The sequence below is a fragment of the Budorcas taxicolor genome, chromosome 9 (assembly GCF_023091745.1).
Source record: "Budorcas taxicolor isolate Tak-1 chromosome 9, Takin1.1, whole genome shotgun sequence".
Taxonomy (NCBI): Eukaryota; Metazoa; Chordata; class Mammalia; order Artiodactyla; family Bovidae; genus Budorcas; species Budorcas taxicolor.
In genome coordinates, this window is record NC_068918.1 from 10,084,365 (window position 1) to 10,102,071 (window position 17,707).

At 38.0% G+C, this 17,707-nt stretch overlaps 1 protein-coding gene across 1 annotated transcript; it reads left to right on the forward strand.

Annotated features, from left to right (window-relative positions):
- Nucleotides 1-2,442: 2,442 nt before the first annotated feature.
- Nucleotides 2,443-17,469, forward strand: IRAK1BP1 (interleukin 1 receptor associated kinase 1 binding protein 1). Its single transcript, XM_052646031.1, has 4 exons — nt 2,443-2,757; nt 9,918-9,983; nt 16,961-17,091; nt 17,199-17,469. Exons 1-4 carry the CDS (start codon nt 2,443-2,445, stop codon nt 17,467-17,469), a joined length of 783 nt encoding a protein of 260 aa, XP_052501991.1.
- Nucleotides 17,470-17,707: the final 238 nt, after the last annotated feature.

Sequence of the window (17,707 nt, forward strand, 5' to 3'; positions counted from 1 at the left end):
ACTATTCCATTCTTCTTTCAAAATTACTCCTTTATCTATCCCAACTCCATTCCTACTAACTTTATCATTTTCCAAAATGACAGTTCAAAAAAAGGATATTTATTGTAAAATTTGGGCTTCCCTGATAGCTCAGTTGGTCAAGAATCCGCCTGCAATGCAGGAGACCCCAGTTCAATTATTGGGTAGGGAAGATCTCCTGGAGAAGGGATAGGTTACCCACTTCAGTATTCTTGGGCTTCCCTGGTGGCTCAGCTGGTAAAGAATCTGCCTGCAATGTGGGAGACCTGGGTTCAATCCCTAGGCTGGGAAGATCCCCTGGAGAAGGGAAAGGCTACTCACTCCAGTATTCTGGCCTCGAAAATTCCATGGACTACTATACATGGGATCACAAATAGCAGCAAGTCCTGTCTGACTCTTTGTGACTCCACAGACTATAGCCTGTTAGGCTCCTCTGTCCATGGAATTCTCCAGGCAAGAGTACTGAAGTGGGTTGCCATTCCCTTCTCCAGGGGATTTCAGAACTGGCCTTCTTGTAAGAAGAGAAATACCAGGGATCCTTGTGCACATAAGAAAGGTCACGTGAGGTCATAGTGAGAAGGTTATCTACAAACCAAGGAGACACCAAACCTTCATCTTGGATTTCTTAGCTTTCCAGAGAAAATAAATTTCTAAGCCACCCACTCCATGGTATTTTATTATGGCAGCTATGAATGATCCAAGGTTTACCTCTGTAAAATTATTCATTTTTCTTTCATTTTTTTCTGGTAAGAGCTCACTAAACATTAAGACTACTAGCTTTTTATACAAATATTTTTTCCCAATTTATTTGCCCCTCACCTTTTTGTTTTGTTTCACATACTGACATTCTTTTAGTGTAATCAAACTTTTCAGACCTTTCCTTATGGTTGCTGCATTTGAAATCATGCCTAGAAAGTCCTTCTCATTCCTATATTTATATTTACCCACTCTCTCTTCTCTTTTTATTTTTTGTCTCATCTGAATTTTATTTTTAGTGCATGTTAAGATACAGATCAATACTTTTTTCACATAGCCAACCAATTATCCCTGTACCATTTTCCCAGGTATTTGAAACTTACTTTTATCATGCCCTAAATATTTATATGCACTTAAAACTCCTATTGCTTTTTACCTATGATGTTCATTCATTCAATGGTTCACCTTGAAGATTATATTTTTCCACATTTATCATTAAACAAAAAGAATTCTCCACAAGATTCAAGAAACATTATTTTTGGTGACAAATTATTTCAAAACATAGTAGAAAGGTTTTTAAAATTAAAATACTAACATATAATTGCTTTTATCTAACAATAAACATCAAAATAAATACATACAAAATTATCCATGAACCAATGAAGGGGCTGCGGGTACTGTCTGATTTAGTTGAATCATCTTACTCATCAAAAATAAAAGACCAATGATAGAGAAGAAACTACCTGAGGATTGTCGGTTGGCTTTTTCAGGCTCCTTTCAAGAGAATAGTTGTCTTTAAAAAAAAATTATCAAAAAAAATATTTTTCCTCTGGGACAGAAGGGCTATTTTTATACATCATTACTTATTGGTAGGAAGAAAATCTACTTAATGTGGGTCACTGGGTTAAAGATTGTGATAGTTTTCAAGCAAAGGGTAAAGATAAGAACTAAGAAGTGTAAGGTTTTGCCATGTCGATGTTGCATGTGCTTTGATACCACTTGAGTTTGTCTTGTCCTTATTCAAGGCCAGAACCATTCCAGGAATTTTAGAGAAAATTCGAGAGATTTGAAAAGCATGCCAAAGCTTTAGCTATTATCATTATCCATTATTTTCTGCTTTCCATATGGCAATTACTTTATGGTCACATTGCAAACGTGGAATGTATTATCAACACGGCTTTAGAGGCGATGAAACTGAGATTCTAGGAATCATAAACTGCCATGATCAAACTGGTCAAGTTCAATCCAACACAAATTTCTGGCGCTCTACGGTGCGGTGGGGTCCACTGCGCAAGAGGAATAGTAAAGTTAGACAAAAGTAAAGACAAAATTGGGACAATCGGAGACCCACGGCAGATTAAGAATAAAAAGAGCCGTTCCGGCCTCTGAGGAAACTTCCGAGGGATGCACGGCGCGTCGCCGGCCGAGGCAGACGGACGGCGTGGAAAGGGGGGCTCACTGAGAGGGTGGCCGCATAGAAACCTCCCTCAGGTTTTCCAAGGCCACAAGGTAAGCAAGTTAAAAACCACAGCGCCGCGCTCAGCCAACAACTCGTAAAGGAGACGCGGCAAAAGCCTCCGCACAGCGTAGCTCCCGCCCTCCACAGCGGCGCCGGACCGCCAAGCCCATCCCGATGTCCTTTGCGCGCGCCGCGCCAGCCTTGAGGCCTTGGACCCCTTCGGCCGCCGTCGGCTCTGAGTTGCTACGGACAACCAAGCTGCCATCGCTATGTCGTTGCAACAGACCCCTCAGCCGCGGGTGTTCGTGGAGCTGCTTCCCTGGGCTGACCGAGGCCGGGAGAACTACCTGCTCTCGGGTGGAGAGACGCTGCCCGGCCGCCGCCGCCCTCTCTCCTCAGCGCCGGCCCAAACTCCCTCCCGCGAGGTGCATGTCAGCGGCACCGCCGAGGTGTCTGCGAGCCCGGACCGGGCGCAGGTGGTCGTGCGGGTGAGCAGCACCAAGGAGGCGGCGGCCGAGGCCAAGAAGAGCGTTTGCCGCCGCCTGGACTACATCACACAGAGCCTCCGGCAGCAGGGCGTGCAGGTGAGAGCTCCGCCGGCCAGGAGCTTCCAGCCCGACCGCGAAAAGGCGGCGGCGGAGGGTAGGGGCGGGGAGGGTTTTGAGCGTCTAGGACACCTTTGTGTCATGGGCGGCGTGAGGGGCCGCGAGGACCTGGCTGAGTGTCTCTCTGGTCCACCCTGCTCAGTTCAGTTCAGTCGCTCAGTCGTGTCCGACTCTGCGACCCCATGAACTGCGCACGCCAGGCCTCCCTGTCCATCACCAACTCCCGGAGTTTACTCAAACTCGTGTCCATCGAGTCAGTGATGCCATCCAACCATCTCATCCTCTGTCGTCCCCTTCTCTCGCCTTCGATCTTTCCCAGCCTATCCTTCTAGGGGAAAGTAATTATCAGCCGCAGTGACTTGTAAAACAAAAGAATTTTAAAATTGAGTGGGGTTTTATTTGGTATCACTTGTTGCAGTATTTTGTTTTTAACCTTGAAGTGACGAACTGTTAAGCTTGAAACAATAAGATGTAAATGCTTGCATAAGTAGTGTGCTAGACACGGAATCATTTTTTTGTTTTTATTCTGCACCCCTCCTCCCAGCCTGGGAAAGCTTTACATGAAAGTGATTCTTTGGTATTTTTCGCAAAAAGTAATGTGGGGCTGGGGCGAGATAGGGGGAATATTGTACCCATTTTCGTTTTATAAAGACTCAAAATTTTCTCCTAATTGTTTAGTTTTAGCTTAAAAAAGAAAATTAAGCCAGTGTATTGTACATGCCACATATATGAAATACCTCTTCTTACCAGAGATGTTCCTGAAACAAATCCCTAAATAAATCTTGCCCTAAGCCCACTTAAAAAAAAAAAAATGAATGAGTCTTATTTAATTCGTGCAATACCCCTGTTAAGCAGGTTTTAATATCCCCACTTTCCAGATTTAAGGAGGTTAAATAATGCTCTGAACACCCGGGGTTATATTTGAACTCCTGTATTCTCAAAACCAAAATCTAGGTTTCTTTCAACTTGCCTAGGCTCCAGATAATTAGAATGAAAGAGAATAAGAAAGCACAGACTTCATAGGCTGTCTCAGATCCCTCATATTACAGAGTAGCCTGAAGGCCAGAGCTGTGATTTGTGTCCCCCCAACACTGAGTTCTTAAAAGTGCTCTTGTTAGAAATGACACACCCTGAAAAAGCAAGTCTTTATTTTAAGGGGAAGTTTTATTTGTACTTAAAAACATAGATTGCATTTATAAGCATAGATTTATTTTAAAAGTCATATTGAAAAGATGTCTAAATGATTTTACAGTTTAGAAGGATCTGCTGCTAATTATAAATTATGTGAATAAAATGAATTTAATATATAGAAATATATTTTCTCCCCAAAACTGCTGCCAGTGCTGCAGACGTATTTGAATAATATAACTAATTCTTAAGTTTTTGCTTAAAATGTATACGGAGCTCACATGGCTGCAACTTCAAATATGTAAAACAGGATCAATCACTACATCCAACTTAAAGTGATTACATTAAAGACTTAATGTTCAAGACATGCAAAGGTCAGTAATCTCCAGATTATCTCTGCTGATGGAGGAAAGCAGTGGTAAATAATTTGTTCAGTAGAAAGTGCAAATAAAATCATTTATATTACATTTCAGGGTGAATTTAATGAGTCTTCACAAAATCTTTATTCATTTTAAACTTTAAAATCTGTGTTTATAAACATCACTCCCCTGATTAAAAGGCCCCTCATATTCCAAACTCTTTCGCTTAATAGATGGAGCTTAATTCTGTCATTTCCTGTCATTTCCTCCCCTCATAGGCTGACTTCCCTCTTTTTTCCTTTAAAAACCAGCCCAAGTTCACTTCTTGAGCACTTTTTTCCTATACTATTCCCTGCATACCATACCCCATTCACAACCCTTAATAAAATGTATCACTTTATATTATAATTACTACTCTCCTTATCTCTCCTCCATATTCTAAACCTCTCCAGAGTGGAGACCCTGGTGGTGCAGAGGTTAAAGCGTCTGCCTGCAATGTGGGAGACCTGGGTGGAGACCCTGGTGGTGCAGAGGTTAAAGCGTCTGCCTGCAATGTGGGAGACCTGGGTTCGATCCCTGTGTCGGGAAGATTCCCTGGAGAAGGAAATGGCAACCCACTCCAGTATGCTTGCCTGGAGACTCCCATGGACGGAGGAGATTGGTGGGCTAGTCCACGGGTCGCAGAGTCGGACACGACTGAGCGACTTCACTTCACTTCTTGCTTTGTATTGATGGGTTATGTTTCGTACTCCTCACATAATGTGTACTTAGAAAGTGGTTTTTAATAAACTATTCAGCTATCATATAGATCATATAGAATTTTATGGTTATATGTAGTTTCACCTGTGAAGGCATGACCTCATTTTGAGTGTTTTCATGGAAAAATGTTTTAAAGTTCCAAACAGTATTTATTCATTCAACCATAAAATACTTAAACATTCTTGATCACTGCATTTTAAATAAAACACTTATTAAACATTCCCTGTCATTGTTCCTATTTTTCTGTTATCTTTCCTTTTGAAATTTATGAGAACTTTAAAAATTAAGATTATCAATAACTATCTCTCATATTGCAAAAATTTTCCCAATTTCGTATTTGCCATGTAACCTTGTTTGCAGTATTAAACATTAAAAATTTTAAAGATTTATTTAAATTCTCTTAATAGTACAATTTTTCACGATATTTGAGTCTTCTAGTAAATCACTTAAACTCTTCGAAGTTTTATTTTCTTCATAAGGAAGGAAAGTTTCTCATAAGGAGATTAAAGCTAAATGATAAGAGTTTTTTAAATCCCCGAATTTGTAATAACTAATGTAATCTGTTTTTATTGTTTTCTTGTTCTGCTTCATATGTTGGTTAAAGTACTACTGTTTTTATTGTTTTTCACTTCAAATAAACATTTCTCCTGGAAAAAAAAAGTTTTCTGACTTTGGTGTAATGCTTATTGGGTCCTTCGCAAGCCTGAGTCTACGTAACTATTAACTAATATTTCCTGGACTTTTTAGGGACCCTTTATAGTATGTTAACTATTTACTACATTTGGAATTTATTTTGGTATAAGGAAAAGGGTTTTGTTTTCTCCTAAATGGGTAAGTTACTGTACTTAAAGCCCTTAAAAATAAAAGTGCCCTTAAAAATAAAAATTACTGCTTTATTTGATCTTATGGTTGATTCAATAATAAAACATAACTCAATTAAAAAGCACAAAATACCTGAACATATACTTCACCTAAGAATATATACAGATGGCAGGTAAACACATGAAAAGATCCTCCACATTATTTGTCATTAAAGAAATGCAAATTAAAACCACAATTTGATACCATTATGCATGTATTAGATTGACTAAATTCCAATATCATTGATGATAGCAAGTGCTGGCAAAGATGTGGAACAACAGAAATTTTCATTCATTGCTGGTGAGACTGCAAAGTGCTATGGCCACTTTGAAAGACAGTCTTACAGCTTCTTACAAAGTTACACTTATAGGAACCATTAACCCACGTGAGAATCAAAGACTTATGTTCACATATAAATTTGTACAAGAATATTTATAGCAGGTTTATTCATAACTCACTAAAACTTTAGAACTTGGAACAGCCAAGATGTTTTCAACAGCGGAATGGATAACTGTTACATCCATGCATTGGAAAATTACTCAGCAATAAAGAGGTGCAAGGTATTCACAGAACAACATGGGCAAAGCTTAAATATTATAAGTGAAAAAAACAGATTCAAAAGGTTTACATTCTATGATCCATTCATGTGACATTCTGGAAAAGAGAAAACTATAGGGACATAAATCGGTGGACAGGTTGTTTGATGGCAAAGTGGTTAACTATAAAGGAGGTGCACAGAGAAGCTTCTCAAGGGGAAAAATTATTCTGTGGTACTGGAGTGGTGAATACATTTGTCGAAACCCATAAAACTGTAAATCACAAAAAGGGAACGCTAATTATGCGAGTTTGAAAAAAAAAACAGATCAATTCCAGGACAGAACCCAGACTGTGACAAATGAACCTGTAACTCTGTTGCAAATGAATGACATAATTGCACTGAACATGGGGACAGAAGGTGAGCGGAGTATCCTAAGTTTCGGAAAATTATATTTTACTAGAAACTAGTGATAAAGATGAAAGATATATAAACTCTGTACTCTAGTTAGTAAATGTTTTTTCCAAGGTTTACAGTTCTGAAACTATATGTATGCTGCTGCTAAGTCGCTTCAGTCGTGTCCGACTTTGTGCAACCCCATAGACGGCAACCCAGTAGGCTCCCCTGTTCCTGGGATTCTCCAGGCAAGAATACTGGAGTGGGTTGCCATTAGTAGGCTTGAAAAATAGGTGGTTGGTGGCTGAGGGACTGGAGAGGAAATTACAGATAAGAAAGGAAGGCTAGAATGAACTCTGTGGTTCTTAATTAGAAGCATCAGTATGAACTCATGTTTAGCTTAGTATATATCAGATGGAGAGATGCAGAAACAATTGTGAATATATGTGTGTATGTCACAAAGAGTCGGACAAGACTGAGCAACTGAACTGCACTGATATGTACCATAGTAATAAAAAAATGATAACATCAGAAAACCTGAAACTGAGGTATATGGAATTCTATACTATCCTGGCAACTTTTCTGTAGATTTTAAATGTTTCTAAAGTAGAAGTTACTAAAAGGTTACAGAACAGCATGTAGAGTGTAATTTCATTTATAAAAAATTCTATACATAGATCTACAAATTTTTATGTGCATGGATAGATGATTCAATGTTTACTGAAATATTAACATAAGGGGTTTGGAGACTATTCTTTCTCTAGTATTAGATATTCATTAATTAGTGTATATTATTTTTATAAAAACTATAGTGTTAAGTGAAACAATAAAAGATACTTTCTTTTCTGCTACCTTTCCTAAAATTATTTCTCTAATTTTTCTGTCAGCAGTCTTATGTATATTTATCAAGTAAAGTGGGGGAAAACTGAAAAAAGACATCTAAGAAAATAGAAGATATGTTTACATGTCATAAAAGAATGCTAAATGACAAATGTTTCATGTATCAAGTTTCATGTTTTCAACTTTAAGCAATGTATACAGCATTGGTTTAGTTTATCAATACTGTAATTTTCTACAATGAGTAATTATTACCATAAGATGGTAATAAATATTATCACAAAAATGAATTAATATTTTCATTGAAACTGACATCAGAGCTATAATTGGAACTTAAGTTCAGATTTTCAGGTTAAAGCTTTTTAGAATTTTCTAGGTCTATAAATGGCTTGAAATTAGTGTATATCTTAAAATTCATGTGCATCTAAATCCTTTACCAAATAACAATTAAATGATTGAGCAGCAGCATCTTTATTTAGCATATATTTTTAAAGATACAAATATTTATAAAATATAAGTTCTGCCTATCCCCATGAATGGGAGTAAGTCAAGAATTCATTTCACTAAATGTTAAAACCCTTTTGAAACAAAATAAGAAGTTCAACTTTTTTATCAGAATTACATACCCTGTACTTACCCAGAGAGTCAAAAAGCATTAATGTTACTTTTCTAAGAACAGGCTGGCTTAGGTCCAATATTTCTGGGAATGTTTATATCATAATGGTATTGCATCTCTTTTTGCCGAGTACCTTCTGTGTCAAGCATTTTATTCACAACTTTTCATTAAATCCTCAAATCAGTTCAATGTGATCTTGGAGGGAACAGCAGTGAGTGGCAGCTTGAAGCAAGATCTTAGTTTCCTGCCTGGGAATCAAACCTGTGCTGACTGGGTGAAAACCAGGAATCCTAACCACTAGACCACTAGGGGCTACTGACTAGAAGCAGAGCTCTGGCCCTTGACCTCTTTGAAAAAAGAATTTTAAGAGACCAAGGTCGTAAAACAGACAGAGTATTAGAAGCACCATACGTGTGAAAGAGCACAAAGAAAAGCAGTTTATTTAAGACAGAAGTAAAGCAGAGCTACGCACTCAGAGAAGAGTTAGGGCATCTTTGCTCAGGAGGAGTGCTGAAGGTGCGGTTTGAATTGCTTAAATAGGGGCCTTCTTCCAGGTCTTTGTTTTCCTCTAGCCAATTCCCTTGCTTATTGCCCATGTCTGATCTGACTCAGGGCCCGGTCCAATGTGCGCACGAATCTTTTGGCCAAGATGGATTCCAGCACAAAGGTCTCTGAGGGGTTGGCAAAACATAGTTTGGGTTAGCACCCCCTTCTTTTTTGACCCCCTAGGAACTTTTCTGCACATGTACAGTCAGGGAGGTCTCCTTTTCCTGAAGAATGAAAGATGTGGTCATCTTTTTACTCCAGGTGGCTCAGACGGTCTGCCTGCCGTGTGGAAGACCGAGGTTCGATCCCTGGGTTGGGCAGATCCGCTGGAGAAGGAAATGGCAACCCACTCCAGTAATCTTGCCTGGAAAATCCCATGGACTGAGGAGCCTGGTGGGCTACAGTCCATGGGGTCGCAAAGAGTTGGACACGACTGAGCAACTTCACTTTCACTTTCAGGGCTTAGTTCCTCTCTGCTCCTGCCATTATCTTTTTCTCCGAAATATGGGGGAAGGGGAGACAAGCTCCAATCGCTCAGCCTGACAAACTCCAGTGGCTCAGCCTGGGGCCCATCTACCTACTACCTCACATGCAATGTAACACAATTTTGTAAGTGTGGAAACTATGTCTCAAAAAGTTGAGTAACTTGCCCAAAGTTGCATACTATATGTGTTCAGTAAATTAGTATTATTTGTAAACAAACCATAATATTAATTATAATAAATTATTAAATTATAATAAATTATTAAATTATAATATTAAATGTTTAAATTATTAAACATTTTATAAACTCTAACATCCCTACAACATTCAGAATGTTTTATGTACAAATAATGCTTCAGATATATATCACCCTAAGTTCATACTTAACTGAATGTAAAAATTACAAGTGGAATGACAATTATGAAATATCAGCAAATATTTGTAGGTTTCTGAATTTATGTTTTTTTTACGAAAATTTTAAAGCATTAGGCAAGCCAGTTCTTTTCACATATTTTGTTATTCTGATTTTAATAAGTACAGGTTTATACTTTATGTTTTAGATTAATTGCATTTAGTAGCCAAACATTCAGTAATCATATTCTTGTACTTTCTGTTTCAGTCAGAAAATGTAACTGTGACAAAGGATTTTAAAAGGCTAGAAAATGCTTATCACATGGAAGCAGAGGTATGTATCATCTTCACAAATAACTGGAAACAGCATGACTTTGTGGGGACAATTTGCTTTTAATTTTATTCTTGAAAGTCAAGTACAGGAAAAATACTTCTCATGGTGTTGATAAAAGATCATTTTCCTCAAAATCATTTTTGGTGTTAACATATCTGGGTGAGATTTAAGAGAAATTGTTTTGAAATGGAATAAAAATAGCAAGAGGGAAGTAGCATTTAATTGCCACCTGAACAAAATTTTCATAATGCTATCATGTAGTCAACAGGAAGAAACACTACAGAGGAAAAATTTCTTCTCCTCAGATAAATAGGAAATTAATAGTCATAGCATAAAGGATTGAAAGACTTCAACATTCTTTTGTTTCACAAGACAATTTTATTTTGTGTTAAGATATATTTAAAAATAAAAACTACTCAACCTTTGCACAAATTGAAAAAATTGTGTATTTTTTTACACACAATTAATGAAAACTTAGATAGTATATTCAAAAGCAGAGAGATTACTTTGCCGACTAAGGTCCGTCTAGTCAAGGCTATGGTTTTTCCTGTGGTCATGTATGGATGTGAGAGTTGGACTGTGAAGAAGGCTGAATGCCAAAGAATTAATGGTTTTGAACTGTGGTGTTGGAGAAGACTCTTGAGAGTCCCTTGAACTGTAAGGAGATCCAACCAGTCCATTCTGAAGGAGACCAGCCCTGGGATTTCTTTGGAAGAAATGATGCTAAGGCTGAAGCTCCAGTACTTTGGCCACCTCATGCGAAGAGTTGACTCATTGGAAAAGACTCTGATGCTGGGAGGGATTGTGGGCAGGAGGAGAAGGGGACGACAGAGGATGAGATGGCTGGATGGCATCACCAAATCAATGCAGATTAGTTTGAGTGAACTCCGGGAGTTGGTGATGGACAGGGAGGCCTGGCGTGCTGCGATTCATGGGGTTACGAAGAGTCGGACATGACTGAGCGACTGAACTGAACTGAATGAAAACATTTAGTTCCTAGAACTGTTGAGCTTTTTACTTATCTTCAAAGATTTTATGATCAGGACTTTACGAAGTCAGAGTATGTTATAAGTAGTTACAGCCAGGTTAGAAGAGTGCTGTCTCTTTGATTCCAAACTTGGAGTATGTGCTTAGTCACACCGCTTCCTTGCCACAGGAAACAAACAAGAGTGGATTAGAATGGACTCTTGTTAATCCAATCAGAGAAACTTTGCCTTTCAGTTTAGTTCAGTTGCTCAGTCGTGTACGACTCTTTGCGACCCCATGAATTCCAGCACGCCAGGCCTCCCTGTCCATCACCATCTCCCGGAGTTCACTCAGACTCACGTCCATGGAGTCAGTGATGCCATCCAGCCATCTCATCCTCGGTCGTCCCCTTCTCCTCCTGCCCCCAATCCCTCCCAGCATCAGAGTCCTTTCCAATGAGTCAACTCTTTGCATGAGGTGGCCAAAGTACTGGAGTTTCAGCTTTAGCATCAGTCCTTCCAGTGAACACCCAGGACTGATCTCCTTTAGAATGCACTGGTTGGATCTCCTTGCAGTCCAAGGGACTCTCAAGAGTCTTCTCCAACACCACAGTTCAAAAGCATCAATTCTTCGGCGTTCAGCCTTCTTCACAGTCCAACTCTCACATCCGTACATGACCACAGGAAAAACCATAGCCTTGACTAGACGGACCTTAGTCGGCAAAGTAATGTCTCTGCTTTTGAATATATTATCTAGGTTGCTCATAACTTTTCTTCCAAGGAGTAAGTGTCTTTTAATTTCATGGCTGCAGTCACCATTTGCAGTGATTTTGGAGCCCCAGAAAATAAAGTCTGACACTATTTCCACTGTTTCCCCATCTATTTCCCATGAAGTGATGGGACCAGAGGCCATGATCTTTGTTTTCTGAATATTGAGCTTTAGGCCAGCTTTTTCACTCTCCACTTTCACTTTCATCAAGAGGCTTTTTAGCTCCTCTTCACTTTCTGCCATAAGGGTGTTGTCATCTGCATATCTGAGGTGATTGATATTTCTCCTGGCAATCTTGATTCCAGCTTGTGTTTCTTCCAGTCCAGCATTTCTTACGATGTGCTCTGCATATAAGTTAAATAAGCAGGGTGACAATATACAGCCTTGACATACTCCTTTTCCTATTTGGAACCAGTCTGTTGTTCCATGTCCAGTTCTAACTGCTGCTTCCTGACCTGCATACAGATTTCTCAAGAGGCAGGTCAGGTGGTCTGGTATTCCCATATCTCAGAATTTTCCACAGTTTCTTGTGATCCACACAGTTAAAGGCTTTGGCATAGTCAATAAAGCAGAAATAGATGTTTTCCTAGAACTCTCTTGCTTTTTCCATGATCCAGCGGATGTTGGCAATTTGATCTCTGGTTCCTCTGCCTTAAGAAATCACCTAGTCCTACCTTCAGGCAGATAATACATTATTTTTCCTAAATTTAACAGTGTGGCTAAGATAGCTTAGGCTCAGACTTTTTAACGATCATATTAAAGAATTAGAATGGAAATTAGAATCCTGGCTTCTTACCTCTTGAGTTAGTAATTATCATAATACACTGTTGTCCCTATATTAACTTGAATAAATTTGTAATTTTTTCACTTAAAATTTAACTATCTGAAGGAATTTTAAAAATACTTTAATGATTTTGGGCTTCCCTGTTGGCTCAGCAATAAAGAATCCACCTGCAATGCAGGAGATGTCATAGGCACCTCACGTTCAATTCCTGGCTCAGGAAGATCCCCTGGAGAAGGAAATGGTGACCCACTCCAGTATTCTTGCCTGGGAAATCCAATGGACAGAGGAGCCTGACAGGCTACAGTCCACGGGGTCGCAGAGAGTCCGGACATGACTTAGTGACTAAACAACAACGATGATGATGATTTTAGGGATCCACCTGGGAAATGTTGAAGTAAAACCTCAGCTTTGCAATTCCTTTATCTGTCTTTCCACTTCTTATGTTGTTTTCTTGTTACAGTTTCAGTGTTGGAGAGATTTTTAAAACCTGGGACATAATAAGCATTCAGTAAAGGTCTATTAAAAAGTTATAGGAAAAGTAGTAGAAACAGTCTTCCCTCTCCTTGTCCTTGCACGTTTCCATGTGTTGTGTGTGTTCCATACATTATCTCATCTAATCTTTTCTCAACTCTTCATTTTTGTTGTGAAATATTTTATATGTGGTTTGGTTTTAGTGGTTTTAGTTGCTAAGTCATGTCCAACTCTTGTGACCCCGTGGACTGTGGCCTGCTAGGCTCCTCTGTCCATGGGATTTTCCAGGCAAGAATACTGGAGTGGGTTGCCAATTCCTTGTCCAATGTATAAATCATATTTATACTTGATTTATGCATTTAAATCATATTTTTCCTACCTTCTATTTCCCCTATATTCAGCAAAAATATTGTTCAAAATCAAAGGCCAATTATAGACTTTTTCAGAAAGCTGAAAGAATTTATTACCATAGACCTTCAATCCAAGGAATGTTAAACAGAGTTGGGTAGGTGGAAGGAAATGGTACTAGAAAGGAATAGGAATCTACAGAGAGGAATGAAGAACACTGAAAATGGTAACTACATAGGTAGATTTGATATTTTTCTTATATCTCTATAACTCTACACCTATATAAAAATAATTGTTTAAACAAAAAGATAATGATGAACTTTAGGGATTCTAACATATATAAAACATACAACCGCAATAGCATGAAGGGAGAAATAGAAGTACAATATTTAAAGTTTCTTATGTGTGAAATGGTGTATCTCCTGAAGGTAGACTGAGATAAATTAAACATATGTATACTGTAGACTCTAAAGCAGACACTAAAGTAACAGGTTACAGTAAAGAAACCAATGAAAGATATCAAATAGAATAAAAAATATACTCAATCTCTTCCCAAAAAGGCAGAAAATGGGGAGAGGGGAACAAAGAAAATATGAGACAAATAGAAAATCAATAGCAAGATCAGAAGTTTAAATATAACCATATCAATAATCACATTAAATATAAATAATTTAAGGGGCTTTCCCCATGGCTCAGTAAAGAACCTGCCTGCCAATGCAGGAAACATAAGAGACGCAGGTTCAAGCCCTGGGTCAGGAAGATCCCCTGGAGGAGAGCATGGCAAGCCACTCCAGTATTCTTGCCTGGAGTATGGACAGAGGAGTCTGGCAGGCTACAGTCCACAGCGTTGCAAAGAGTTGAACACAACTGAAGCAACTTAGCATGCACGCATGCTGATGTATAAGTGAGATGAATGACAGTAATGATACAAGAGATGGGGTGGAATACTTAGGATTATTTTGTTATTATAGTTATACAGCCCATAAAGTGGTATAGTGTTATTTAAAGTGGACTTGGATTCATTGTAAATATGTATTATGTACTTTAGGGAAACCACTAATAAAAGCTCAAAAAATATAACTGTTATGCTAAGAAAGGAGAAAAAAAAGAAACCATGAAATGCTCAATTAAAATCACAAAAGGCAGAAGACAGAACTTAGAAAAGAGAACAAAGGAAACAAATAGAAAACAGTAAAGAATATGGTAGATATTAATCCAGCTATATCAGTAATGCTTTGAACATCAATGGTCTAAATGCAGCAATTAAAAGACAGATTGTCACAGTGGATCAAAAAACACCATCAAACTATATGTTATCTATGAGAAATCTGTTTTAAATATAAAGACATATATAGATATCCATGGAGAAAAATTAATCATACCAACACTAATCAAAAGAAAGCAAGAGTCACTATTGTAATTTTAGACAGAGCAGACTTCATAATAGGGAGTTATCAAGGATACAGAAGGGTATTATGTAATGATACAGGGCAGTTTTCCAAGAAACATAACAATCCATGGGGACTTCCCTGGTGGTCCAGTGGTTAAGACTCTGTGCTTCCAGTGCAGGGTTCAGTCCCTGGTCAGGGAACTAAGATCCCACATGCCACACAGTGGCACAGCCAAAAAATAATAACAGTCTTTAATATGCATTCTCCTGAGTGTCAAACTACATCAGGCAAAAACTAATAGAACCTCTAGGAGAAATAGATGCGTCCACCATCATAGTTGGAGTCTCCAACTTCCTTTATCAAAAAGGGACAGATTCAGGGACTTCCCTGGTGGTCCAGTGGTTAACAGTCTACCTGGCAGTGCAGGGGACATGGGTTCAGTCCCTGGCCAGGGAACTAAGATCCCACAGGCCATGGAGCAACTAAGCCTGTGGGCCGCAAGTAGACAGACTATACACCACACAAAAACTCCCGCATGATGCAGTGAAGACCCTATGTGCAGCAACTAAGACCTGATGCAGCCAAATAAAAAATTTTTTTTTAAAAAAAAGGAAAGTCACTTTAAAAAGAAGGGGCAGATTCCACAGGCATAAAATCAGTAAGGACCTAGTTAAATTCAATAATACCATCAATTGACTGAATATAATGGACATCTACGGGGCTTCTCAGGTGGTTCAGTGGTAAAGATCCACCTGCCAAGCAGGAGACATGGGTTCCATCAACCCCTGGGTCAAGAAGATCTCCTGGAGAAGGAAATGGCAACCCACTCCAGTGTTCTTGTCTAGAAAATCCCATGGACAGAGAAGCCATGGGTTCACAAAGAGTCGGACACAACTTAACAACTAAAAAACAACAACAAAATGGAAATCTATAAAATACTTCCCCCAAAACAGAATTCTTCTCAAGCTCTCATGGAACATTCACCAAGATAGCACACATTTGGAATTTGGGTCTTTCAAGAACAAGCCACCCGTTCTTAATACTTGGCTCTGCAGTAAACCTTTCTCTGCTCCCCTTACCCCTAAAATACATTCTAGGCCAAAACTTATACCTTAACAAATTTAAAAGGATAGATAATATAATGTCTGCTCTCTGATCACAATGGAATTAAACTAGAAATCAGTAACAGAAACATAATTGGAAAATCCCCAAATATGTGGAGATTAAACAACATACTTCTAAATGACACGTGGATCAATGAAGACATCCCAAGAGAAATTTTTAAATGTTTAGAACTAAATGAAAATGAAAATACAATCTATCAAAAACTATGAGATGCAGCGAAAGCAGGGCTTAGCGAGAAATTTTAGCATTGAATGCATATAGTAAAAAGAAGAAAAATCTGAAATAAATAATCTAAGCTTCTGCCTTTAGAAACTAGAAAAAAAGAGCAAATTAATCCAAAGTAAATATTGAAACCAGACAGAACATCAGTCTTCCGTGGATAACATTTATGATGAAAGGCAACTGTTCTGTATTGTATAAGATGACTCTGTGCTACTCCAGCCTGTGCTTAAGTATCTGTACATTATTGTTTCACATACTTTACATAAAGTATTATATGTTTTACATAAAGTACTTCAGTACCTGCACTGTATTGTTTTACGTATTGAGCTTGTGTAAAGTTTCCTTAGGAAAAAGGTTTAGTTTGCTTCCATAGAATGTTTAAAGACTACAGTTTTCAAGTATTGCTGAATATATAAGAACTGCTTCCACATAGTTAAAGGCAGATGGCATAATGAAATAGATGAGCTTTTGCGTATAGATCTGAAAATAACTATTGGATGAAGAAGCATACCTCACTGACAGCAGTGAAGCATGAAGTAATTACCACTAATCAGGAAGCTAACTAATGTCTAAAGAGTCATGAAACATTTATCAGGCTAAGAATTTAGCCAAATAATAAAACTGAAGGGGAAGCCCCCCAATTCTGTTTCATAAAAAAGTCCCTGACTGATTTAAAATGAATTTTTAAATGTTCAAGTCAACATTAAACAAATTAAAAAATTCATAAGCAAAGATAAATTCAATAACAAAATTTGGTTATAAGTACCAAGTAGGCCTTTCTTATCTGTTACCTACTATAAAATAACCTCACTGTAATCTGTCTTTACTTTTTTTTAATTCACATGTAGAAAAAAATTTGAAATCAGAAATGAAAATAATTTCAACTGTTATTTCATTTACAGGTCTGCATTACATTTACTGAATTCGGAAAAATGCAAAATATCTGTAACTTTCTTGTTGAAAAGCTAGATAGCTCTGTTGTCATCAGCCAACCCCAGTTCTATCATATGCCAGGTTCTATTGATAACCTTCGGTAAGTTAAGCACATCTTTCAATGAATTATCAACTAATTAAACAAAACTGTTCCATCCTACAGTTTGTTGAATGTCTTACTAATCATCTCTGCATTTAATTCCTAAGACGACAAGCCTGTCTTGCTGCTGTAGAAAACGCATGGCGCAAAGCTCAAGAAGTCTGTAACCTTGTTGGCCAAACTCTAGGAAAACCTTTAATAATCAAAGAAGAAGAAATGAAAGAATGGGAAGGCCAAATAGATGATCCCCAGTCATCCAGACTTTCAAATTCATTAACCGTACAACAAAAAATCAAAAGTGCAACAATGCATGCTGCTTCCAAAGTATTTATAACTTTTGAAGTAAAGGGGAGAGAGAAGAAAAAAAAACACATCTGAAATTCTGACCAAAATATATTGCGTTTGTATCTTTTTTTGTCTATTTTTATACTTTTTATAATGTTTGCTTTTGTCCTAAATATATATATTGTATAGTGTATAATAAAGTGTTTCACCCCCAAGCCTGTCAATCCTTGAATATAGTTCCACAGAATACTTACATTTACTTTCTGTTTTCGAAAACGTATTACAGGAAATACTCTGGAAACAAATGTGTTATATACGCTTGTATACAGAC